Below are 25,263 nucleotides of genomic sequence, written 5' to 3'. Positions count from 1 at the left end.
AACACACTGAGGCTTATAGTAAGAGGGTGTAATAGATAGTAAGTGCAAATGACTCATTCGCCGAGATTTTCCAGGATTAGACGGCAGCAGAAGGGCAACGGCTGTGTAAAATGGACTTTAAAAAAATAATCTTCTAATAAGATTTTAATAAACCTGTTAGTAAATTATACTGCTCGACTTCAAGAACTATTTCTCCCCTGCAGTGTTTTTCTGTGGAGTTAAAGCTGTGATGCTTTCCAACGCGCGTGATTCAGCCTCGACCACACGGTGGGCAGAGCCGGGCAGGGAAGGGATTCCTCAGGTCTATGGACGAACAGAGAATCACACCTGTCAGGAGCAGCTGAGTCCTACAAAGCTGTTTCAGGCCTCCTGCAACATTAACTTTTTGAATTAAACTCAACTTCCTTTTTTATACTATTCTTGCTGTCTTTCCTTTGTGTTGTCTTGAGCAGATTAATTTCAAAAATAAAATAAATGGTGTTTTATGAAACAAAGAGCCTCCACTTTTCATTGCCCTCCAGACTGCGTGTAGCAAATGCCGGCTTACCAAAGCCTTCCCCTAAATCCCATGTCTGGACACGCTTGTGCATTTTGCCGATGCAGGGAAACTGACACATTTTTGGTACTTTTCTTAGAAGTCTGTCTCCTGGGGTCAAGTCATTACATGGCAATCTTGGCTTTCGTTTGGAGGAGAGAACTCATTTTTGCAGCTGCCACAGTTGAGGAGAAAAGCTTGCACGTGTAAATGTTTAGAAGCTCAAAAAAACGAATGGAAACCAAAAGGACCCAGGTTTATTGCCTTTCCGGAATCCTCGCCGCGTTGCAGCATGGTTGTGTTTAAGCTGGACCTGGCCAAGCTGTTCTTATTTCCTATGAGTTTGTGGGCATTTGGGCCCCATCAGGACAATGTTGATCTCCCTTTCTCCCTGTCTGCCTCTTGTTAAATGGGGTATCAATCATTTTTCCTGTTGCCTTATAGAGGTTTCTCCTACGCACAGATGTCACCACCATGTATATATTACGTTATTACGTATATCTGTAAGCGTATATACATATCTCTTACATTTTTGTTTTCACACGAGGGGGAAAGTAAAGGGGCAGAAGCATAAATGCAGCTCCTCGGCTTTACGGGATGCTTAGGGAAAATCACCTTCAGGTGGGGTGAGATACATCAAAGCCCAAACCACCTTCCCAGCTACACGGGCGATGGGTTACTCTGTGGGGCTCTCTGGGTTCCCTAACACTTTTGCACAGTTAATGGGGTGCTGCGTGTGTCAGACGGTTTGGTCCTCCGGGACTGTTAGTACTGCAGGCTTTAGGAGACACATACTTTTGATGGTGAGCGTCCCAGAAAAGCAAGATGTCACCTCATGCATGGACACGAGGCCAGACCAGCGCACCATTGCTCCCCAGACCAGACCTGATCCACCACCATGCTGTTTCCCGCCCCTCGGTGACAAGCGTTCATTAAAATTCCCCATATTTTTTAATTTATAGCAAGGAGGCTAATGGCTCTGAGGGAGCAGCCCCCAGCGAGGCAGGAGGTCTGTCTCTACCCCAATTCCTGCCCTTTACACCCACGTGAGGTTGGGTGGCTGTCGAGATGGCGGGGGGGGGCACAGTCCCAACCCGTGCTGACTCTGCAGCAGGAATCGCCCTCCGCTAACCCCATAGCAGGTAGCCGAGGGCTGCGTAACCTTTTAACGCACGGCAGCCGGCTGCTCCATGAACAGGAGCCAGAGCTCGAATCAAGATAAGCGCGCCGGGGTGCCAGCACCTGCAGGGAAGGCAAAGAGGAAAAGCCCAGATCGGTCACAAATGACTCGAGCAAAACTGATGCGCTTGGCTCCTTGCTGCAGGTGGTAGGAGAGGCGGATGCTCCCAGGTCCTGTGGGGTCAGGCCTCCAGTTTTTGAAGGCCTCCTGTATTGGCTGGCAATGAAATGACCCAAGGATCAATATTTGGCCACAGATTATTAAATGGTAGCTTTTCCTTTCAGCTTCCATCTGGCAGGGCAGTGCTTGCCCTGCCTAAGGATGTGTGTTCAGTAGAAGCCTGCAGAGAGGGTTTACAATTCCTTTAGAAATACCTGAGCTCCTGCAGGGGGTAATTCGGAGTCCCTGTTTTTGGGCTTACCCACTGCACTGATGTCAGAGGAGCGTGGCGATAGCTGGCATAGGCTCAGCCTCCAAACCCTGTGCCCGTGCCCATGCTTCCCCAAAAGAAGCATCCCAGCTTGGTGCCTCAGTTTCCCACTGGCAAAACTGGGGGTAAGAGCTGTGTCCTGCTCCCCAGGGCATGATGAGGGTGGCACAGTCGCCCTGGGGAGCGCCAAGACCCCCGGACGTGGCACCTGTGTCAGTGGCCTTGCTGGGAGTTGAACAGCTTTACAGCAGACGTGAATTTGGCTCAGAAGTCCCAACGTTGATTGCAAGCACTTCAGGAGCGCGACCTCTCACCAAGCCCATAAAGCACCAGCAAAGACAAATAATAATTAACTCTCCGTACCTAATTCCACGCACTTACCCTTTTCAGAGCAAATCTTCCACGCGGCCAGAATCTGACGCTAAAACCCAGCGGCCTCGGGCATCCAGCGAGGGTCAGAAGGATAGCAATAGCTCACAGATAAAACCAACACACCAATGGAGACCTGATGCCCTTTCCGTAGCTCCCATTTTTAAACAAACGCCATCATCCAGAGCACTGGCACTGGGAAGAAAGCACTGAAGTGTCACCCGCGGCTGCCATGGCCACCAAATGCTGCTTCAGCTCTTGGTGACACTAGCGCAATATTTTCTGTTGCGAGATTTGCCGTGAACTCAGTCGATCAAGTTCAATACATGGAGACGCACACACATCTACTTGCGTATATATAATTTATGCATGTATTTTGCTGCTGTTTCATCCCAGCTCAAGCATCGTAAAAGCTGCCCCAGGGGAAGCAATGCCCCTGCCCCACACCGTGGGCTTGCGAAAACCTTTAGAGGAGAAAACTGAGCTTTAGCCATATTGTTATTTTCAATGGCTTTGGATCCTGGCTTCTCTGCTCTGAAACGAGCACTTGCAGTGCCTCCAGGAGCCTCCAGCCCTCTCCCGCCCTGGAGCCTTCACCCCTGGCAGTTGTGGGGCCCAGGTGTGCGGTGCCCCAGATGTTCCCATTCACAGTCCAGCCCATTCGCTCAAGTTTTGCATCAAAATAGGTGCCGTGCTGAGATGCCAGAGCCTGAACTCGTCAGCTTTTGCTGGAGGCAGGGGGGCAGTAACTTTTTCAGACAGCTCAGGTATTTCCTCCAGAGCTCGTCTGTCACGTCACTGCAAATAAGTTTGTTACGGATGGTGTTTTGCTGGTTGGGAAGAGGGTGAGATGAAGGCTTTAGGATGCTTCTTGAGAGGAGGGCAGAGGCTGGCAGGGGCCTGCAGGCAAAGCCCCATCCCCAGCCTGCAGCCAGGCAAAGCATCCTTTGCAAAGTCCCCATTGTTAGCCAGCAAAGGGACAGCGTGGTGGCTTTCTAAAGCTCGCAGGGAGAGATCGTGGCAGAGGTAGGGAACGAACCCCGAGCAGTGCCTGGCCAAACCCATCGCCCTACCCAGAGCTGGGTGCAGAGCAGCTTCACTGCAAAGTGACAAACAGACAACAAAAATTGCTTTTTCTCTCTAAAAGCTGCCACCAGCCAACCCAACAGAAGGGAAATAACCCTCTCACCCAGTCTCCCAATAAAGAGCCTTTTGTTGCATTTTAATTTGCAGACTTTCTCTTCTGCCATTCTCATGTACCACGGTTCCGGAGACTCACATAATTATTTTTACAAGAAACGCTTTCAGACAAATACGTCTGGGGAGGTTTGTAATTTCTATTACCTCATGGCGACTCTATTGATAGACAGCAGCACACCTTGGGAGAATTGGAGACCATAAAGTAATGGAGGTTTTTGTCCTCTCAGGACAGAGCTGCGAGCACTTGCCTGGCCCACCGCCAACACCACCAATTACCAACCTGGAGCAGGAGACAGGTCCTAGCACTGAAAAATGACCATTTTCCAATGAGCCTGGTAATGACGGAGCTGTAGTGTAAGCTACTGTTTCCTTCAGGGCCTGTTAGGCATCCAGGACCGCGGCGTATTTGGGGCCGTCTCAATGTTTAGGGACAGTTGTTGGCCCTACCTGGGGGGAAGGATGGAGTTTGCGTTGCTGCTTCTTGCCTTTGCTGCCGCTCACAACTCTTCCCTGGCTCCTTTATTTTTCCCAAAGCCCTTTCTGCCAGGAGACGAAACAGTTGAGCATAAAAAGCAACTTTGGAGGCACTGTCATTGGCAATTACGCTTGAAAGCCAGGGATTTAATTATTGTGCGAGAGTGATACCCTTGAAAGAGAAATTGCAACGGTCCCATCGCTTGAGACGTTTCAGAGACGACTCACGAAATGTCAAGGAGCGAAAAACACGGCACTCATGTATTTCCCACCTCCAAATCCTGGTGTGAGGGTTTCTGTTGACACCAAAGTTAACTATTAGTTGGGTTAATTGAGGACACAGGTGTCCCACTTGAATTCAGCTGTCTGGATAACATGGATTTTTTTGTCATATTTATTTTCCTTGCCACTAACCACTGCTAGCGAGTGGTTGAAACCACGCGGCACTTTCACAATTCCCATTTCATGCCTGCATTTTAAATTAACACTTGTTCGCTCAGGTTGATGATTTTTGCGTGTTTGTTGGGAATCTAACAATTATATCAGCGCTCCCCAGCAAACAAGTCATGTTCTCCTTCTCTCTCAAGCGCTCAGGGTGCCTGCACGTTGAGGAGTGCACCGTATTACAATGTCGCTATCTCTATCAAGGATTGACAGCATAGCAAAACGCGTGAAGAAAGCACGTTTCAGGAAATACATAAATAATTACCCAGTAGGTACATAACGGCACAGCATATAGGGCCTTAAATGCCGTAGATCTGACTGCCTTCCAGCATCAGCTTGGATCAGGAGCAGCTGCGCAGAAGCTGATGGAGTTGTGCTGGTGTAAAATCAATGAGGAAAGCACAGGACACCTTCTATCACATCTTCACGGCCAGACTCACTCGTCCAAGGCTATCCCAGCACAGCCGCATCCCTCCCACGGTTCCCAGTGTCGGTGCATTGCCCTGAGCACGGACGCTGCAGTCTTTGATTCATCGCTTTTATGTCCATCTTTCAGGGAGGAAAAAAAACCCAAAACAACTCAATGCCTTTGCTCAAGTTGTGGTTTAGGTACAAGGGGTGGGAAGGAGCCCTGGCACCAAGACAGGCAGCCTATGAGCAGCCATAGGAGTTCACCGCGATTGCACAATGCATTATAAAAGCGAAATGTTCGTTTTATCTGAATGCGAAACAGGACGAGTCAGGGCCACGGGGCTGGTTGGGGGTGACGCTGGACATGTGACTGCTCAGGCGGTGTTGGTTCAGCAGTGGTTTCTCTTCCCACATCCCCGTGTCTTCGTTCTCAGATGGGATGCTATAGTACCCAGCAACACATCCACAGCCAAATACAGCTGATAAGCCCTTTCAGCACTTGGGATGTGCATGTAAAATTCGTATCTCCAAGACCAGATATTGCTGATTTATCCAGCCCTAAGCACCAAGAGGCTTTTAACCTGTGGCTGCCCCATGCCTGGAAGTGTTCAGGGCCAGGTTGGATGGGGCTTTGAGCAGCCTGGACTAGTGGGAGTTGTCCCTGCCCATGGCAGTGGGGTTGGAACTAGGTGATCTTTAAGGTCCCTTCCAACTCTAACCATTCTAGGATTCTGTGAAAGCCAGGGGAAGCGCTTCTCCCACTGCAGGGCAGGCACAAAACAGGCAGCGAGGAGCTTGACATCCAGAGCTTGTCTGCCTCACACCTCTTCTCTCACCACCCCCTGTATCACGCAGCATCCTCCTCCAGTCCTTTCCCGCTGGGCTCCCCGCTCCCTGCACTTGGTCTGTGGCTGCTGCTCTCTGCCAGACCACTTATCCCCACCACGGCTGGTCAACAGGGAATTTCCTCCCGCCGGAGCAGCACTTGCATGGATCCCAGCCAGGGAAACCAGCTCCGGGACAGTGCTGCCAGCAGCCTTTGCCAAAGGAGCGAGGGATTTCCTGGGCGCAGGGGCTGTGCGCCACTCCGGCTGCGCAGGGAGAGAAGGATGCTCCTGGAGAGGTGAAAAAGCTGTGTTAAAAACCAAACCAACCTGGCTCAGGTTAAAGAGAAACAAATTTATCTTTTTTTTTTTTCTCTTCTCTCTCTCTTGAATTCATTTGTTAGAGGAAGGAGGCTCGGAGACACAACAACAAAATACGTGTTGAGTCAAACTGCGATGTTTCTTTCAACCTACACAGGAAAACGTCTTATATTGGTTGAGGGGTACTTATCCTTCCGTGTAAGCTTCCACTTATTCATGTAGCAGTGCTTTTAGGTTGATTTTAAAACAACAAAAAAATGCTGCTTCAAAAAGAAGGGCCAGAAAGTTTCGTTTCAACTCCTCTCCCCTTTTCTTTCACACGCACAAATTTGGGCAGTTTGTTCATCGCCTGATCGAATCGCTAAATAGTTTCTCCCCTGCGTGGGACTCCATCTCACAGTGGCTTTCCTTTCGTTAAAACTAATAAAAGCAAGAGAGAAAATGTGTAACCTGGAGGTCGCTGGCAGCCTTTCCGAGCATTTTCCAGGATATCCCCTTTCCCCCATACCCTGGGGTTCGTGCCAAACTCAGTTCAGGGATGGTAAGAAATGACATCCCCCCCTTCGCCTCACAGAGATGGTGTATAGATAGGTGATACTACGTCCTGGTCCTGTAATATTGAAACTCTCCAGGTCCCCAGGGGTTGTGCGGTGGGACCACACCGGCGCCAGGACCTGTTTTGGGCTCAGCGATGGGCGGCAGGCAGCTGCCGGGCTGGCGGGGAGGCAGGGGCCGGCCGGGGTGTAGTCGCCGAGGTGGAGGAAGTGAGGAGCCAGCGTATAACCTGAACTTGGTCACCCTCGACCCAAACCCTGAAGAGGAAAGCCTGCACGCATGACATCTTCCTGTTAGGAAATATTAATCACGGCCATGTCCAAACATGGTAAATGAAACCTCAGGAAAATCACTCCTTTGGCGATCGAGCGCTGTACGTCGGCATATTCAGGAAGGCCCTCGTGCCTCAAAGACAGGACCCACCCGTCATCAGGGCACCATCTAGAATTACTTATTGCCTCCACAACATTTACATATTTGAAGCAAAATCTCAACTCATCCCTCCTGTGCCTCTGTACAGCTGGGAGCTGTCGCCATTGTTTCATGGGCTGGGGAGGTGAGCCAGGTAATGGGGCAAAGCACATGGAGATGAGAAGCTTGGGGCAACCACAGGGTTATGGAGTTACATCAAGTACAGCAGCAAAATCGCCTTGTAGATGTTCTCAGTCCACACTGGTTGCTCACCCTCACATGTCACCATGGTTTGCCGCCCTTGCAGTGGTGCCATTAGGGTGACCAGTGGGGCTGCCCTGTCCATGGGAATCACTGACACATGCTGAGGTAAGAACAGAAGCAAAAATCCTGGTGGCAACACTTTGCACGGTGGTATCAAACTGGCTGTGGCTTTGGTGCTAGAGAGGACCTTTTCAGCATCCGTTTTGGTTTTTTACCCCAACATTTTGGCCCCAGAGTTTGAAAGCTTTCACTGGTGAAAGACTAAGAGTGAGACTTTCACAGGGGTCTACTCTAAAAGAGCCAGAACACATCAAAACTCTCACCTTATCTCTACTCTTCATGGTCAGACCGGGCACCTTCCAAATGAGACACCTGTGTTACAAAAAAGAAAAAAGATGAAAGGCATCCCAAGAGGTTTACAAGTAAAATAATATTCCTGGAAAGAGGTGTGAGCGCCCGGCTCGCAGCACTGTGGGAAGCTTCTTGGAGTTAAGGGGCTCACAATGGAGCCTGGGGATACTTGTGCTTGGGGAGATCCGCCCACCCCCCAATCCAACCTTGTTCACCTTCTTGGCCAAGGCAAATCCAACCTGACTCCATCTGATTTTGAGTTGAAACTATGGCAAGCAAAGGATCGAAGTGGGATCTTAGCACAGGAGGGGAGTGTGCAGTTCCTTAGAGGCTGGATGCAGAGGTGGAGTTGAGGAGACCCTGGTATGACCATCTTCAGGCTCCTCCATGGAGCTGGAGGAGATAAGTCCTCCCACTTCTGTGGACTTGGTCCTACACAAGGAGTCCTACAGCTTGGCTTTACCCAAACCCTGCAGGGTACAGCTGGGCTAAATCTTACAGAGCCGCGCCAATAGCAGGCAGCTTCATAGCCTGGGGACTCTGACCATGCCCCTGGTCGTTGGTCCAGCTCCAGCTCATGGGGCGAAAATTCAGCTGAGTGCCGAAATTGGGAAATGTCGGGTCAGTCTGCACCTCACCTGCTGCTGCAAGCGTTTTAATCCCAGAAGCGGTGCAGCTCTCTGAAAGCTCCTGGTGGTCAATGGGAAGCACGTGGAGATCCTCATCTGAACGCTGCCGTGACCAGAGCTGGGGGGTGACCTGGTGCAGGGTCCTGGACATCCCCCCTCATCCCAGCCATGCTGGGAAATAAACTCACCAAAACATTGTGTCTTTTGCCTGTGGAAGCTTAAACCCCTCTGAGGCCAAGCCTCACTTATAGGGCCAAAGTCCCTCTCAGAGACCCCCTTCAGGCGACAACTCTTGCCTGTGGGGCTCAAACCCATTTTGGTGGTCAACTGTTGCCCAGGGGGCCCAAGTTCCTTTGGCGGAGCCCAAATCCCCTTGAGGGATCAACCTGTAGGGCCCAAATTTTGGGGATCAAATCCCTGTGGGTCCAAAATCCCCTTCAGGGGTCAGGCCTTGCTGCTATGCCCCAAGCATCTTCAGGTGTATCCAAATCAAGAGGCCAAACCTTGCTTGTGTGTCCTAAACCCCTCATGGGACCAAAACCCCTTTTGGTGTCCAAGCCTTACTGGTGGGGCCCAAAACCCTTATGGGGCCTAAATCCCTTTTAGGGTCCAAGCCTTTTGTGTAGGTGCCAAATCCCCTTGGTGTCCAGAAACCTTTCTGAGGGCCAGATCTTTCTTCTGGATCCCAACAACCTTGTGGGGCCAATTCTTACTTGTGGGCAAGCCCTGGTTTTGGATCCCAACCCCTTTTGGAGGCCAAGCCTCTCCTGTGGGACCCACACCCCTTATAGGGCCCAAATAACGTGTGGGGGACAGATCTTGCTTGTGGGTCCCAAAGCCCCCGTGGATCCCAAATCCCTGTGGGGTCAAAATTCATTTTGGGCTCCAAGCCTTGCTTTTGGGTCTCAAATTCCTTGTGGGGCCCAAACCCATTCTGGGACCCAAATCTGTTTTCGGGTCTAAGACTGCCTGTGGGTCTCAAGCATTTTATAGGGCCCAAATTCCTTTTGGGGGCCATTGCTTGTGGGGCTTGAAGCTGTTGTGGGGCACAAATCCCTCTCAGGGTCCATTCTGCTTGCAAGTCCCAAACTCCTTGTGGGGGTCCAACCCCTTTCAATGATCAACTCATGCTCATGGGTCCAAAACCTCTTATGGGAGCCTAATCCCCTGTGGTGTCCAAATCTGTACTGGGATCCAAGTCTTCCCTGTGGGTCCCCAACCCCCTGTGGGGTCCAAACCCCTTCCAAGGGCCAAGTCTGTTCATGGGCCCCAAACCCCTGTGGAGCTCAAAGCTCTGTTTTGGGGTCCGAGCTGTTCCTGTGGGTCCCCATCCCCTTGTGGAGAAGCAAACTCCTCGTGGGGTCCAAATCCCTTTCAGAGGCCAAGCTTACTTGTGGGTCCCAAACCCCCCGTGGGGCCCAAATCCATTGCGGGGTCCAAGCTGTGCTTCTGGGTCCCAAACCCCTTGAGGGACACAAACCCCCTGTGGGACTCAAATGCATTTTGGGGTCCAAGACATGTTTGTGGGTCCCAAACCCCACATAGGGACCCAAACCCTTTGCAGGGTGAAGATCCTTTTCAGTGTCCAAGCCTGCTTGAGGGTCTCCAGCGCTTCCTGTGGCCCAAACTCCCTGTGGTGCCCAAATCTGTTTCAGGGTCCGAGCTTTGCCTGTGGGACCCCAACCCCATGTGGGCTTTGAACACCTTGAAGCACCCAAACCCCTTTTGGGGTCCATGTTTGCTTGGGGGTCCCCAACCCGCTGTGGTTCCCCAATCTGTTTTGGGGTCCAACCCTTGCCTATGGTTCCCCAACCCCTTGCGGGACACAAACCCCCTGTGGGACCCAAATCCATTTTGCCCGTGGGTTCCCAACCCCATGTGGGCTCCAAACACCTTGAAGAACCCAAACTCCTTTCAGGGTCCACAGCAGCTTGGGGGTCCCGAGACCCCTGTGATATCCAAACCTGTTTTGGGGTTCAAGCCTTGCCTGTGGGTCCCTAACCCCTTGTAGATTCCAAACTCTTTGTGGGAAACAAATCCATTTTGGGCCCCAAGCCTGCTTGGGGGTCCCTGACTCCCTGCGGGTCCAAACCCCCTGAGGCACCCACATCCATTCTGGGGTTCTAGTTGTGCCTGTGGGTCTCAAGTCCCATGTAGGGACCCAAACCCTTTGGGGGTCCAAATCCCTTTCAGAGGCCAAGCCCACTTGTGGGTCCCAAACCCTCTGTGATACCCAAATCCATTTTGGGATCCAAGCTGTGCCTGTGCGATCTTCAACCCCCTGTGGATCCAAAACCCCTTGTGGGACCCATATCCATTTTGGGGTCCATGTCTACTTGTTAAGTCTCCAACCCTCTGTGATACCCACATCCATTTTGGGGTCCAAGCTGTGCCTGTGGGGTCCCCAACCCCCTGTGGGACACAACCCATGAAATCCACATCCATTTTTGGGTCCCCAGACCCTGTGGGGACACAAAGCCTTCCGTGGGACCCACAACCATTTTGGGGTCCACAGTCTTTTCTGAGTCCCCAATCCCTTGTGGCTCCTAACACCACCACTCCCCCCCAACAGCCTCTGTGGGACTCACATACATTTTGGTGTCCCCAAACCCCCTGTTGATCCCAAAACCCCCCATGAAACCCACATACATTTTGGGGTCCACGGTCTCTTGTGGGTCCCCAACGCCCTGTGACTCCCAACCCCCTCGTGGGACCCACATCCATTTTGGGGTACATGCTCTCATACGTGTCCCCAATCTCTTGTGGATCCCAAATCCCCCCATGGGACCCATATCCATTTTGGGGTCCCCCATCCGCTGTGTATTCCGCCCCCCACCGTGGGACCCACATCCATTTTGGGGTACATGCTTTCATGTGGGTCCCCCACCCCCTGTGGACCCCAATCCCCCCTGTGGGAGCCACAGTCATTTTGGGGTCCCCCACCCCCCGCGTATCCCACACCCCCTCGTGGGACCCACATCCATTTTGGGGTTCACGCTGTGCTGGTGTGTCCCCAACCCTTTGTGGATCCCAAACCCCCCCGTGGGACCCACAACCATTTTAGGGTCCCCCACCCCGTGTGTATCCCAAACCCCGCCGTGGGACCCACAACCATTTTAGGGTCCCCCACCCCGTGTGTATCCCAAACCCCCCCATGGGACCCACAACCATTTTAGGGTCCCTCACCCCGTGTGTATCCCAAACGCCCCCCGTGGGACCCACAACCATTTTAAGGTCCCCCACCCCGTGTGTATCCCAAACGCCCCCCATGGGACCCACAACCATTGTGGGATTCAGGCTGTGCCGGTTGGTGCCCAACCCCTTGTGGATCCCAAACCTCCCCGTGGGACCCACATCCATTTTGGGGTTCACGCTCCCTTCTGTGTCCCCCCCGTGTGTCCCCCACCCCGCCGTGTGTGTGTCCCAACCCCTTCCACTTCCCCCGTGTCCCCCCGTCCCCTCCCGCCCCACGGCGGGGCGGAGCGTCCCTCCCTCCCTGACTCACGGCCCCGCCCGTGACGGGGAAGGGAGGGGGGACGGGCAGGAAACCGGGCGGGCCGGGCGCGCGCCGGCCCCGCGCCTGTCACCGCCTGCGTCAGAGCCCGGAGTTTTTCCACTGACGAAAAAAAAAAAAAAAAAAAAAAAAAAAAAAACAGAAAAGGAAAAAGGGGCAGCGCGCGCGGCGCGGCGCAGCCCCGGCCCCGGCGGCGGCAGAGCGGGAGGCGCCGCGCCCGGCACCGCCGCCACCGCACGACACGGCACCGCCGGACCCGGCCGCACCGCAGCAGGTAGGACCCGCCGGGATATGGGGAGGTGGGGGGGGGACGACGACACACGGGACACCCCGCCTGGGCGCACTGCGGGGGCCGGTTCACAGCCAGCTCCGTGCTCGTCCGGCGCGGTGCTCGGCTGGTCGGGGAGTCCCCGGTCGGAACCCGTACCGGTCCGGGCTGGGGGGAGGGTGTGCGTCCGTCCCCGTTCCCCGCCGTCCCGGGTTGGGGGGGGGGGGGTCTCCGTCCCGTTTCCCCGCCGTCCTGGGGAGCGGTCCGTCTCGCTTCCCCGCCGTCCTGGGAGCGGGGGGGGTTTCGTCCCGGTTCCCCGCCGTCCGGAGCCGGGCGGGCGCGGCGCAGCGGCGCCGTCTGGCCGGACTGGTCCTGCCCCGGGGGTGAGGGGAGCTCGTCGGGGATGGGGATGGGGTCGGCCCGCAGGGAGGGTCCCGGACCCCCCCGTTCCCCGGGGTCGAGGGGAGCCCGGCGGGGATGGGGGGGTCCGGGACCCCGCCGTTCCCCGGGGGCGAGGGGAGTCCGATGGGGCCGGCCCCCAGGGAGGGTCCGGCACCCCGCCGTTCCCCGGGGGTGAGGGGAGCCCGATGGGGATGGGGCCGACCCGCAGGGAGGGTCCGGGACCCCCAGTTCCCCGTGGTGGGGGTCTTTGCCGCCGCCCCCAGCCCTCCCGCACTTTCCCACCGTCAGAAAACGCTCTGCTGTATATTCATATAAATACATATATATATAATAGGAGTAGCCCTGAGTGTCTCCCCGTGCCACTAAGGCTCTGCTCCATCTTTACGGCTGCGGTTCTAATTTTCTGATGTTGAAAGAAAGGCTTGGGGGGGGTGTGTGTGGGGGGGAGCCTTGCCGGCTGGCTCTTCCCCGAATCTGCCGGGCTGGGGATGCTTTTCCCGTCGCTACAGCAACACCTACCGACCGCCGCACGGATGGACCGGGGGACGGAGGGACGGACGGGGAGCGGGCCCCCCCTCCCGCCGCCTCCCGACATAAAATACGGGTTCTTTTCCTGCGCACCTGAGAAAAAGAAAGAAAAAAAAAAAAAAGGAAAAAAAAAAACCCCAACAACCCAAACTACTAAGTTTTCTCAGTGTGTATTTTTCTTTTTTTTTTGCTTCACCACCCCCACACCCCCCACCCCCCCCCGGGCATCTTCCAAAGTCTCTGTCACCTCCGAGTTACATAATGTCACCGTAGGAAGAGGGTGACACATAGGGACAGCCCTTTCCTAAAGCAGCTCTGCCTTACGAACCTCTGTGGGATGGGGAGAAAACCCTCCCGGCCATTTACAAACCTCCAAGTCTTGTAATTTGTTACAGCGAACTCATCGGCAATGATTTTATTTTTATCTTTTGTCATATTTTATTTTATTTTATTTTATATTTTTTAATTTTCCCCTCTGCTGCGCAGTTTGCAGATGAGGGTCGTCGACGTCGGGGAGGTTTTGTTTTTCGGGATGGGGCGTTTGTTCTCCGCGTGGAGAGACTCTGCAGCTCCCGGCAAGCCTTTAATAATTCAGCGCAGGAAATGCGTGCGTATATATAGCAGGCAAGGTAATGCACAGTGTGTACCTACAGGAGGACAAATATGGAAACCTGGTGTGAATTATTCATGAGGTGTAATCAAATAGAGGATTTTCCTAGACAAAGCACACTTCGCTGTTTTTGTATTTAATACAGCACAATCTGCGCCGAGTACATTTGAACCTCGTTTCATTTGGGCCGTGTCAGATAACCTTTAATGTATTTCCTAATGTTTCTTATTTACTTTTCAAGCTGTCAGTGAGAAATGAGGGCTTGATAGAAAAATCTGAAAAGCCTTTTTTTTTCTTTTCTTTGTGGCCTTCTGAAAATTAGTAGATGGAGTAAACCCTTCTGATGCTCTTCCCGGGGAAGGCGTTTTGCCTGTTCAGCCCCTGGCAGGAGAATAAACTCGTGGTGCTACGAACGGATTCGTGCTCCTGCTCCGTGGCACGGGGTACTTTGGGTTTTGCCATTGCATAGTAGGCAGAGGCTATTTTTAACTGGAGCAAGGTTATGAAACCTTAGACCCAGCTGGGTGAAAATAATCTGGTCTGAACTGGAAAGCAGGGCTTGCGTGGCTGGGAACACGCGCGGGACCGTCCCCCAGAGAGTCCCGATGGGATGATCCCGCTCGCCTTGTCCCCAGTCAGCCCTGAAATTGGGAAGCCGTGTCATCGTGGAGGCTGTCACAGCGGCGCTGGGGAAACCACTTAAGTAAATATGCAAAGAATTAAAATAGTTAAATGAACGAGCAATGAATCAGTGTTGATAGCACGGTGATTATTAAGTAACCCAGAGGCGTTATTGGGATCACCGCCGCTCTTAGACATCAAATATCTGCGATAGCTCAATGGGAAGCTCAGCTCCGCACCAGTTTTTGGTGATACTTGCAGCAAGGTCGCCTGACCCCCAAGAAAACATCAGCGTGCAAATAAACACCGACCCCAAAAACTTGCCCCAGGTTTGCTTGGCGAGCCGCGCTGGGAGCCGTACCTGGCTGAAATATGCGGTGTTGTTTTTTAAACTAATATTTACTCCTGCTAGACCTGCACAGCCACTGCGGCTCTGGGGGAGGGAGCAGGAGCCACTCTGACTCACGGCTCGGCAGAATTCTTCACTGGCTCCCGGCGCCCGAGCCCTCGTCCCGGTGCACCGGGAAGGGTCCACCTTGGCTTTCTAGGCTGCAGGCAGGCAGCTCAGCTCGTAAAGTCAGCAAACTGGCTCAAAAAGTCATGGAAAATAAATACTTCTAGTGCATTGCACTGAGGTGTGGGGTGGGTTTTTTTTTGTTTTTACCCAAATTGTTTTGCAGAAGAAAGTTTGCTTTCAATGCATAGATTTGAGATCCTTCCATTCTTTAGGATACTCCGCCTGACGGGAACCCCAAAATTTAAAATATCCTTGCTCATAGGTGCTCTCCTGCAATGCCATGGGAGTTGCGGCCCAAGGAAATGCAGCTACTGGACTTGCTGGGAGAAGTTCCCTTTGCCTTGCTTGCGCTGCTGGGTTTGCCTGCCCGGTGCAAAGCACACAAACATCCCCAAAATCTAACCCTGAAACATCTTCCCTGCATGCTTCTGCACAAAGCCATGGTGCCTCTTTGTGCATTCTCTTATAAATAGACTGACCGGACAGTGGTAGGGGTTTTAGTCACCTTCCTCTGCACTTGGCTAAACAAATGCCAAACCTTCTTAAATCTAAATTACTCGAAATATTTACTGTTGAGACGTCGTCCAAGAGGAGGATAGTTAAAACATTAATTCCTCGCATTCCAGTGTATTAAGGCTTTACCCTGCGACTTGCCGAGCGCCAGAAATGGGACTTTGCAGATTCAATTCCCTTCCCCCTCACTAGGCGGCCATCCCTCCCTCATTCCCCCCACCCAAACTTTAATGCTTTAAAAAAAAAAAAAAAAAAAAAAAGGAGGGAGAGAGAGAAAAAGAAAGGAATGCACATCTGGGCTAAATATTTGTTAGAAAGTATTCCCAGGATAGTGGGAGTTCTGGTGCCAGAGAGGAATTCCTGCGGGTTTGATCCATTGCATTATGTACTTGTTCCAAAAGCTGTTTTCAGTAAAATAGATGAGTAAGAAGTCTTAGCCAAGAACAGAATGTCTTTTTTGGCAACTAAAAGGAAGATAGGATTATTTTATTTCAGGTTATGTAAAAAAAAAAAAAAAAAAAAAAAAAGAGGAGAAGGTGGCAAAATCCTGCGCTCGGTGGTGCCTGCAGAGATTTGCAATGGCAAGCACAATATATATATATACATATGTAATGCTGCGGTGCACATTTTTGGGACTTCATTGTAAGGTATCAATGTGGATTTAAGAATACTTACGGAATTACTGCAATTAAAATATCCTCGCTGGGTCCAAATTGGCCTCTGGGTCTTTTTGTCTGAGTGGCCAGCGATTTCGGTGACATGGCTTTCAAAGCAGCGTCCAGATCGCTGGTGTGAATTCTGCTCCCGAGTGCCGGGGCGAGGAGGGGAGGAGAGGATCATCCCTGCTCTGACAGTAAAACCTTGGTCTTTAAGACTTTTTTTTGGGGGTAGATACAAGTAGACACCAACGGGCGCAGCCCTGCTACATCACATGTGGCTCCTGAGAAGGATTTGAAAACTTGACCTGGAAAACATCACAGCCATAAATCAGCAAATAGGGGGAAGGCGTTATGGGGGGGAAAATTAATGTGTTTTGGCTGGTGGGCAACAGGTTGACCAGCTTTTTCCCATTAATTGAGAATCCTGTTTGAATGACACCTATTTTGCATTAACAAAACAATAGGTGTTTTGAATAAGACGGCATGCCAAAGGTGTGTTTTTTCTTATGCATTTGGCTTATTCTCATAGATGGGAGATGCACACGCCTCCCTTCATCCTCCTGCCAGACGTGGCTAATCACAAATGATAGTATTTAAAAAAAAAATAAAATAAAATAGCACCATCTTATTGCACAGCTTGCCTTGGCTCTGGCTTGGTGTTTGTGTTAATTTGGTTAGCTCGCTTGAGGAAAACGCTTTGTGTTTTCTCTTGCTGTGTGGTTTGGGGGAGGTGGCGTGGCTCGTGATGGGCGCTGTTGGGTTTGCAGGCGACCTGAGCCTCGGAGCTCTGCAGCATCGCAATGTCCACCTTCTTGCTCCTCTGGAACTCCTGCAGACCAGGTAAATCCCGGTAGAAATGGATGCTGCATGGGATTTTGGTGTTTTTTTTGGTCTGGACCTGGGAGTTATCCCTGTTTCAGCGGTGTGATTTTGGCTGCCCCATGAGCCTCCGGTGTCTCCCACGAGACTTGGATGTGGTCAGCATCGCATCTCCAAGGGCATTTGCTGTTGGACATGTGTCCTATGGGCTTCTCAGGGAGCTTGTTTCTCCCTCCTGTGGCTGGACATTGTCATCCTTCACCGACAACATCGGAGATGTCGTCTGGAGCAGTGAGCAGTTGCTCTGTGGTGCGAACTGATGTTCTTTCAAGATATGTGTGGGATTTTTTTTGCAAAGATTTTGGCTGCTGTGGGTGGACCACAGGGACCGCTGGGATGAGCGAACCTCTGGCTGGAGCCCAGGCTTTGATTTGGACCCCCACCATGGATTTGGAGGGTTTCTCTGATCAAGAAGGTGTAAAAAATAGTAGTAAAAGGTTTGTAAATGCAGCCAGGTAGCTGGTTTGGGCATCCTGGCTGCCCGTGAGCTCAGCTTTGCTAGGGTGCAGGCAGGAAAGGGGTTAATCCAGGTGTCAGGTAGGACATGTGCTGCTGGGGCTGGAGAGTGGCCAAATCCACCTTCTCCCCATCTGTTTTGGATTAAGGCCCAAAAAACAACAACCCCTCCGTGGGCAAAACCACCTGCAGCTCTGGGGCTGCCGAGGAGGAGGAGGAGGGATGGGGGGGGATCACCTCGCCATGGGGGATGCACTGGCCCCGTAGGCGCACGTTGCGGTGAATGATTAACTTCTTCAGGCCGAGGAACTGCTTCACCCAGGGTTTGGTGTTTTTTTTATCTTTTAGGGGACTATTGTCTCCTGGGAAGCTGTTGGTAAACATAATTAAGGAGGGCCGGCACAGGGCTTTGAAGGCACCCCGTGTGCTCCCGTCCTGCTACGTGTTACCGTGCAGCGCTGTCGAGATACTGCAAATCCCATCGTGAGGAGGCTTTGAAGCTGGTGTGGTTTCTGTGCTGCCTGCTCAGGGCTGTCAGGAGGGTGGGTTTAGTGGTTTGGTTTTGTTTTGGGTTTGTTTTTTTTTTTTAATTTTTCAGAGGCTTAAATTAACTTCAGACATGCAAAAGAGGGTGAGAAAGTGATAGGGTTACAAAGAACAAATTTGACCGGTGAAGGAGTTTCAGCCGGCGGGAGGGGACGGGGACCCCTGTACCTGGACTGTCACTGTCCCAGGGCTGTACGTGTCTGTCCCAGTGTCATCTGCATTTTAGGGATGCTTTAGGTTTTGTGTGTTACCTTCTGGGCTGGGGAGCTGGTCGCATCCCACCTCGCTGGGGCTCTCCCTTCTTTGCCGGGGGGAGTTTCTGGGCTGGGGCTGCATCTCTCCCACTCTGCTGGCAGCAGCCCGGTTCTCAGCTTTGGCTTTAAAATAGCCCGGTGGTGACTTCTGCAAAAGAAGGGGCATCTGGTGCGGTTGTTGCCAGAGTCTAAAAGGAGAAACAGTCCATCCTCTGTGCAAGAGCATCCCAGGTTAGGTGGGCTCTGATATCCGTTAGCCGATTGTAGGCAAAGTGTGTGGCTCTTGTGCAATTTCAGGAGACAAAACCCCCACAAACTTTATAAAAGCAAAGGTCAAAAGATGCAACAAAGTTTTTTGTGTTTTTTTGGTTTTTTTTTTTTTACTTTTGAGATGAGCAGGGTAAAAGCATGCAAGAAATTTAGGAATCTGGGCAAGTACAGAGCTCCTTTGTTTTTAATTAGCTGCGTTGTTTTTAATTGCTACTATGCTTGATACATAACCCAGCCTAAACAAGAATAGCTTATTGAATGGGGGACTGACTATGAAAGGCACCGTGAGGAGAAGGGCTGTTCTTCACAGTTGATATATTTGTATTTCAGTGCTTCATTTAATAAGTCTGTTTCCCCAGGGGGCTGTAGCAAGTAAATCATGCCAACAGATTGTTCTCCGCAAACTGGCTTATTTTTGTAATTAGCAAGACGTTAAAGCTGTAACTGCATAGAAAGCGATCTGGGTAAGGAGTTAACGTAAAAGAATTAGTAAGCAAAATGTAATACTTATTGTTTGATAACATTTGTGTTGATTGAATTGGTTTCTGGACAGTTTGTTGTCTCTGATAGTCGTTTTTTTTTTTCTGCAGCACCATAACATGGGAGAGAAATTCAGCAGGTGTGCACAGTGATGGGAGTAAGGTGTGGGGTTTTGGAGGGGAGCACTTTTTGGGAATCACACCTGCGGGGCCAGGTGGACCTGTTGGAGAAATCTTGCTGGGGTTTAAAGCCATCCTGCTCTTCACCAAAAACTACCAGTATTTCCCTCGCTTTATTTTGCTTTTCTCCTTCGTTTTTCAGGTATATGAAAAATTACGGCGTCACCATGAGCGGAGTATTGAAAAGGAAGTACGAAGAGCTGGGGGATGACAGTACCTACTGCTCCTCCTCCTCCTGCTCCCCCCTCTCCTCCTCAGCCTCCTCGGGCTGGGAGTCGGACGAGGAGAGCTCCCATGGAGAGCCCAAGCCCAGCTCTGCCTTAACGCCCAGCTTCACCCGTGAGTATCTCCAGCAGCCCCTTTCCCGGGATCAGATATGCCTCTGTATGGGTTTTTTGTAGCGTGGTGGTGGGTCATGACCATGCAGAGAACCCCTTGGAGCACACCTTTACGGGTGGAGGCAGCCGTAACGTCAGCTCCCTGTCATTACATCAATATATCTTGTTTATCTTATCAGCATCTTCAGGGTAGCCTTCCTCAGCCCTTCCTTCCAGAATTTATCATTTCTTTATAGTGTTTTTGCTGAGGTCCAAATTTCCAGGAATAGAAACCGGTCCCTCCAAACCGGTGCTGTGGGACCATCCCACCATCCCTCAATCCTCTGTCAAGCCATTCCATAGGCAAAAACTAAACAGGCAGTAAAGGCCCATTACGCTGGTTTTTAAAAATGATTAACCAGTAGCGTAATTACCATTTCAGAACTCCGTTTCCTACGTAAGTTGGGTACTTTGCCAAAGAACATGACACATTTGACATTGCCTCCCCTGTTAGTACAGATAAATGCTATTTTGTTTTCCCAGCAATATCACAGTTTAGAGAGCTTTTAGGAAAACACACAGAAGACAAGGTTGTAAAATCCTTTATCTGCCATGCGAAGGGAAGAATTAAAAATACAATAGGGGACCATCTTCACGGAGGAGAAATAGTCCAGCCTAGTAAATTATACTGAACACCCACTGTATATAGCAGTTAAGGTCCACTTAGCAGACATACACAAACACGCAGTGGTCTGAAAAGGCTTTAGAAGTCTTGTAATAATAAAGAGACTCATTCTTGCTTGTCTTCCCAGGTTTTGTGACAAAACAATGAACTTTTTGTATTCTCTGGCTCAATTGGAAAAGGGTCAGGAATGGGAAAACAATTTCAGAGTGGGGGGGGGGGCGGTGCGGGGAAGGAGAAGCAAATGCCAAAGTGCAGCAGCTCAGCCGATAGATGATCGCGGTGGTTAACTTGCCTTTTGATAAAGAGCTAATGTTTTAGAAGATTGAGTCAAGGTTATTATGAAAATGCAACGCGCACTGCAAAGATATCATCAAAGCGACTGCAGAGCCCAGTGTGAAACCCTCAGCTATTTAGCAGAAGCTGCTGACACAGCTGGGTGAACGCTTTTTTTTTTTTTTTTTTTTTTCCTCCTTATGAAACCGAAATGCTGTATTTTGGCAAGCGAGACTTGTGAAACGTGGGTGCAGCTAACTGTCCGGTCTTGCACTTTCCCAGCCTTCGGGGCTGGCCAAACCAGCCGAGCCCCTTGGGTTTTTTGGCAGTCCTTTGGCTTGGCTCCCTGCGGGAGGGCTGCCTGTGGCTCGGGGCTCGGATCCCAGCTCTGCAGTAGTCACCCATCCTTTCTGGGCTGCTTTTTCTCCATGGTGGCGACCAAGACATCCATGCACCAGCAAGGAATGGGACCAAAAAACCCCACCACTGCATTTGTGCGTGGCCGACTCTCATTCCTGACATGCTCATGGAGCAGAAAAAGCATCTCTCTAACCCAGCACCGCCACGTCTCGCTTTGCGTTCCGTGGCCGGCGACGTTCGTGGAAACTCATTGACTCTCAAACTGTCCTGGCTAATTAGTCTACCTCCATCTGCTTCATTTGCCCGTGCAAATGGGCAGAACCAGGTACCTCTGGAGAGGCTCCGCTTTAAATGGTGTGTAGCGTGTTTCAGCAGTTTAAGATAAACCAGAGTCGTGTATTGCCGTGTTTACCCTGGGATCACCTGCATAAAGATTAACATCTTTGCAGCTGCTCTCAAATGAGCCTCTTGAGAATAAACTATAGATTCATAGTTCCTCCCAGTGGATGGTGAAAGGAAGTACCAGAAAAACAGCCGGTTTGGTTATTTTGGTTATTTTCTGCCCTGCCACAAAAGCTGGAGTGTTGGTGCTCCAGCATCCTGGGAGCAGACCATGAGCTCCTGAACGTGGGGCAGGGTGCTTGGGTTTAGAGCAAGACAGGCAGGGAGGATGGTTTATCGCTTGTTCGTTATGCTCTGCTGCACGTGAAGAATAAGCAAATGTGTGTTTCCTGGAGGAAGTCAAGCGGGAAGGAGAAGCAGCAGCCGTTTCTTTGGGTGAATCTGATCAGTCACTCCAATGCATCAGGACTTGGCTTAGTTTCTTCTCCATCCTCACCCCACCTTCCAAGTGTTAGATCCTAAAACACCAGAAGCGATGTCGTAACCTTGTCCCATCACGTCCCTGTTGAGAGAGTAATTGCAGGTCCTGCCTGTTTGTAACATTTTCTATCCTGTCTGCGGGATGGCAGTACTGACTGGGTGCTTTTTTTTTTTTTTTTTCTTTCTTCCCCTGTTTTTAGCCACGTCTATCCTGAAGAAATCCAAGCGACTAAAGAAGAATAATGTGGAGTTTGACCGGGTCACTGTGTTTTACTTCCCACGCTGCCAGGGCTTCACGAGCGTGCCTAGTCGTGGGGGCTGTACCCTGGGGATGGTGAGCAAACACAGCTCCTCCCGGCAGTTCACGCTAGCGGAGTTTTCAAAGGAACAGGAAAACGTTCGTCGGGAGAAACTCGGAGAGAAACTAAAAGAGGAGAAGTTGGAAGCATTGAAATGGAAAGTGAGTAGAAGCGTGGCGTGGCAATAGTTAATGGCCACTTTTTAGTAGGAGCCTCTCTGAGACCTGGGGGCATCAGTCCTTGACCCTGTTTGGATCTCCAAAAAACACAGGCTGTGGTGTGGGATTTTCAGCTCTGTTCTCCACCCTTGAAAGGTGGTGCAAAAGATGCTGAACTCTACATGTCAGGTGTCTGTCAGGTCTTTGTGGGCTCTGACACAGATTTTGGTCCCAGGGTCGCCCACCATGGGGGTGCAGGTCTTTCCTTTCTTCTTTTTCCTCACCTGGGGGTGCTGGTGGCTCTGTGTCCCCAACAGGTCCCTAACGCTTTGCCCATTTTTTTTGCTCTCAGCTAACCATGAACGGCACGAAGGAGTCAGAGGAGGCCAACCAGCTCACCATCGAGGACATCTCCGACGACGACATCGACGTCAGCAACGTGGACCTGGAGGACGGCTTCTTCCTCCAGCCCTACCCCGCCAAGAAGAGACGTGCGCTGCTGAAAGCCATGGGGGTGAAGAAGATCGACAAGGAGGAGAAGCGGGAGCTGCACAACATCCGCCTGTCCCGGGAGGACTGTGGCTGCGACTGCCAGGAGGTCTGCGACCCGGAGACCTGCAGCTGCAGCTTGGCTGGCATTAAATGTCAGGTACGGCCCTTGCCTCCAGGCACGGGGGAAAAGCCGTGGCTCCAGCTGACCTGTACATTAAAGCAGGGAGGGGTTTGAGCAAGCAGGACAGACTTAGGGCAGCCTGTAAAATGCATCTGTTCCCACCTGCGCTCAGAGCAAAGCAGGCGAGAAAAGCTCTTGGAGATGCTCTCCAGGCTGCGAGGAAGGCAGACGCCGCTCGAAAGCGTCCGCTTCCCAAATCCCAGCTGCAGCCATCCCCATGCTGCCGCTGCAGCCCTGGGGATGTGCCTGAGCTCGCAGCGTGAATGCGCCCACCCCGTCCATCCCTGCCAGACTCACACCTGCGCTTGGTGCGGCAGGTGGAGGGAGATGGGCCACGTGGGGAATGTCTTGGCAAACAAAAGCTTCCTGCTGCTTGCATGAGGCTGTGATTTCTCCTCCTCCCCCTGGTTTTATTTTATTTTTTTTTTTTTATTTCCCCTTGGTGTGTGTCACAACTCCCAGCACGCTCAGGCGAACGTGGGAGTGTCAGCTGAGCGCCAGCCCACAGCTAGCTGTGCAGGCCACCTGCAAAGTGGGATAATCCCTCTATGTTTAATTAGCTTATTATATTTTTCATTTGCTTTCTTACGGGTGCCTGCCCAGCTGTCTTTGGGGAGCTGTACTCCCTATGCGGGGTGCTGTTTGCTCCCCCGGTGCCGTGGTTGCGGGCTGGGGGTGGTGTAGGGTGGCTGTGCACAGGCGGCTGGGTGCTCCCCGTGTGTCACAGCCCCCCTCCAGCAGCTGCTGCTCACAGGGGCATGAAGGTGCCGCAGGTGCCTGTTGAGCAATTCGTCCTTATCTCAGAGAGGGGCAGAAGCTCACGATATGGATAAGGTATTAAATATCGTGATGCAATATATAAAAACTCGTGTTTGCCCCCTTGTGTCTTCTTTTGGAGTGTTATATTTGGGGTTTTTTGGAACCTTTTAACTTTCTTCAGTTATACTGAAATCCAGCTTCTTTATCACAACTCTTCAAAAGTGCAGGGTGTCTTTTATAATTATATATATATTATTTTTTTTTTAAGTCTGCTTTTAAACCCCTCAGCTGTTACTTGGTTTCTGAGGGCGGGTTTGTCTCGGGCGGTTTCAGTTTTGTGCCGCTGGGTTCGGTCCTAACCCTCCGCCTCTGCTTCTCCCCGTGCCAGATGGATCACACCTCCTTCCCCTGCGGCTGCACCAAGGACGGCTGCGGCAACACCGAGGGCAGGATCGAGTTCAACCAGGCCCGCGTGCAGACCCACTTCATCCACACCATCATGAAGCTGGAGCTGGAGAAGCAGCAGCAGAGCAGCGAGAAGGTGGCAGAGGCTGAGCCCCCTTTTCGGGAGCGGCTCCCGCCCCTGGGATGCGCGGCAGGGAAGGGCTCCTTGGAGGAGCGTGCGGTGCCGCTGGCACCCGCCTTCCAGTTCAGCCCTGACCTGGAGGCCCTGGGGGAGAACAGCTGCAGCAGCGACATGACGGACTCCTCCATCTCCTCCCACCCCAGCGAGGACCTGGAGGAGCCCTACGAGAGCCTCCCCTCCGACAAATCCCAGTCGGACGTGGACGACGACGGCTTGGCACGCATCCTCCACTTCAACGACTCGGATGCCGAGGAAGAGAGTGGCCGCGGCCAGGATGACCTGAGCTGCTTCCACCCCACCGACTTCTTCATCGAGGACCACGGCAGTGAGGCCAAGCCTGTCACCGGCCACTTGTCCCACCTCTCCGAGTGCCTGGACGAGAATGCCAACCAGGACGGCGGGGGTTTTCTGGAGGATGCTGCCCACGCGCGGTGCGATGGGCTGTCCTGCTGCGCCTCCTCCCCGGCCGAGCCCTGCTCCAAGAGCTACGCCGACCTCAGCCTTTCCTCTGACTCCTTGGATTTCTTCCAGTCCTTCTCGGACTATAACTTGGGACCCCTTTACAACTCCTTAAAGGAGTATGAGAACCTTGATAACTTCTCAGCGTTACAGTTTCAGTTGCCTAATTTCCCTGGCTTCCCACAAGCCGGAGATCAGGGCTCCTGTTTTTTGGAGTCCCTCATCGGTTTGTCCGAATCCGTCCCTGAAACCCCGGCCCCTTTCACAGACAATCAACTTTTGGAGGACGCCATCAAGTCATCGCTGATGGAGACGGTGAAAGTGTGAAATGCCCGTGTGGCTCGGGCGGCAAGGACCGGCGCTGAAAGGAAAACCGAAGAACAGTTGTACGGGCAAACTTTCACCGAAAGGATGATGCGCTACTCAAAAATAAGGAGGAAAAAAACACAAAAAACCCTGACTTTCTAAGCAAACAAACTATTTTTGGTCTTTATAGAACGTGGACGTTTTGACATACTGCACCTACAATCAGTTCTGTCGCTGTTTGTGCAAAAATTTCTAAACTTTCATGATGGGGTGGGGTGGGGAGGGAGGGGAAAAAGACTTCCATGTATGAATTTCCTCGTGTTTTGTATGAAAAGACCTGTCGAGAAATACTCCTTGCTAACGTTGCCAGTCGTACACGCAGCCCCTTCTAGAAATGTCTCAGTGTTGCAGGAACTTTTTAAAACAACTTTTTGAAGCTGTATTTATTGTGAAAATCCGTGGTTTGCGTAAG

At 51.7% G+C, this 25,263-nt stretch overlaps 1 protein-coding gene across 3 annotated transcripts; it reads left to right on the top strand.

Annotated features, from left to right (window-relative positions):
* Positions 1–12,092: 12,092 nt before the first annotated feature.
* Positions 12,093–25,057, top strand: CSRNP1 (cysteine and serine rich nuclear protein 1). Of its 3 annotated transcripts, none has more exons than XM_054192906.1 (5): positions 12,093–12,186; positions 19,237–19,433; positions 21,752–22,011; positions 22,361–22,657; positions 23,829–25,057. In XM_054192906.1, the coding sequence occupies exons 2-5, from the start codon at positions 19,241–19,243 to the stop codon at positions 24,810–24,812; spliced, it is 1,734 nt and encodes a 577-aa protein (XP_054048881.1). In that variant the 5' UTR covers positions 12,093–12,186; positions 19,237–19,240; the 3' UTR covers positions 24,813–25,057. The 3 variants fall into 3 exon arrangements, with proteins under 3 accessions (XP_054048881.1, XP_054048880.1, XP_054048879.1); XM_054192905.1 differs by lacking the exon at positions 12,093–12,186 and adding an exon at positions 15,620–16,870; XM_054192904.1 differs by lacking the exon at positions 12,093–12,186 and having other exon boundaries at positions 17,628–19,433.
* Positions 25,058–25,263: the final 206 nt, after the last annotated feature.

Source organism: Rissa tridactyla, chromosome 2 (assembly GCF_028500815.1).
Source record: "Rissa tridactyla isolate bRisTri1 chromosome 2, bRisTri1.patW.cur.20221130, whole genome shotgun sequence".
NCBI lineage: Eukaryota > Metazoa > Chordata > Aves > Charadriiformes > Laridae > Rissa > Rissa tridactyla.
This window is presented reverse-complemented; position numbering and strand designations above follow the sequence as displayed.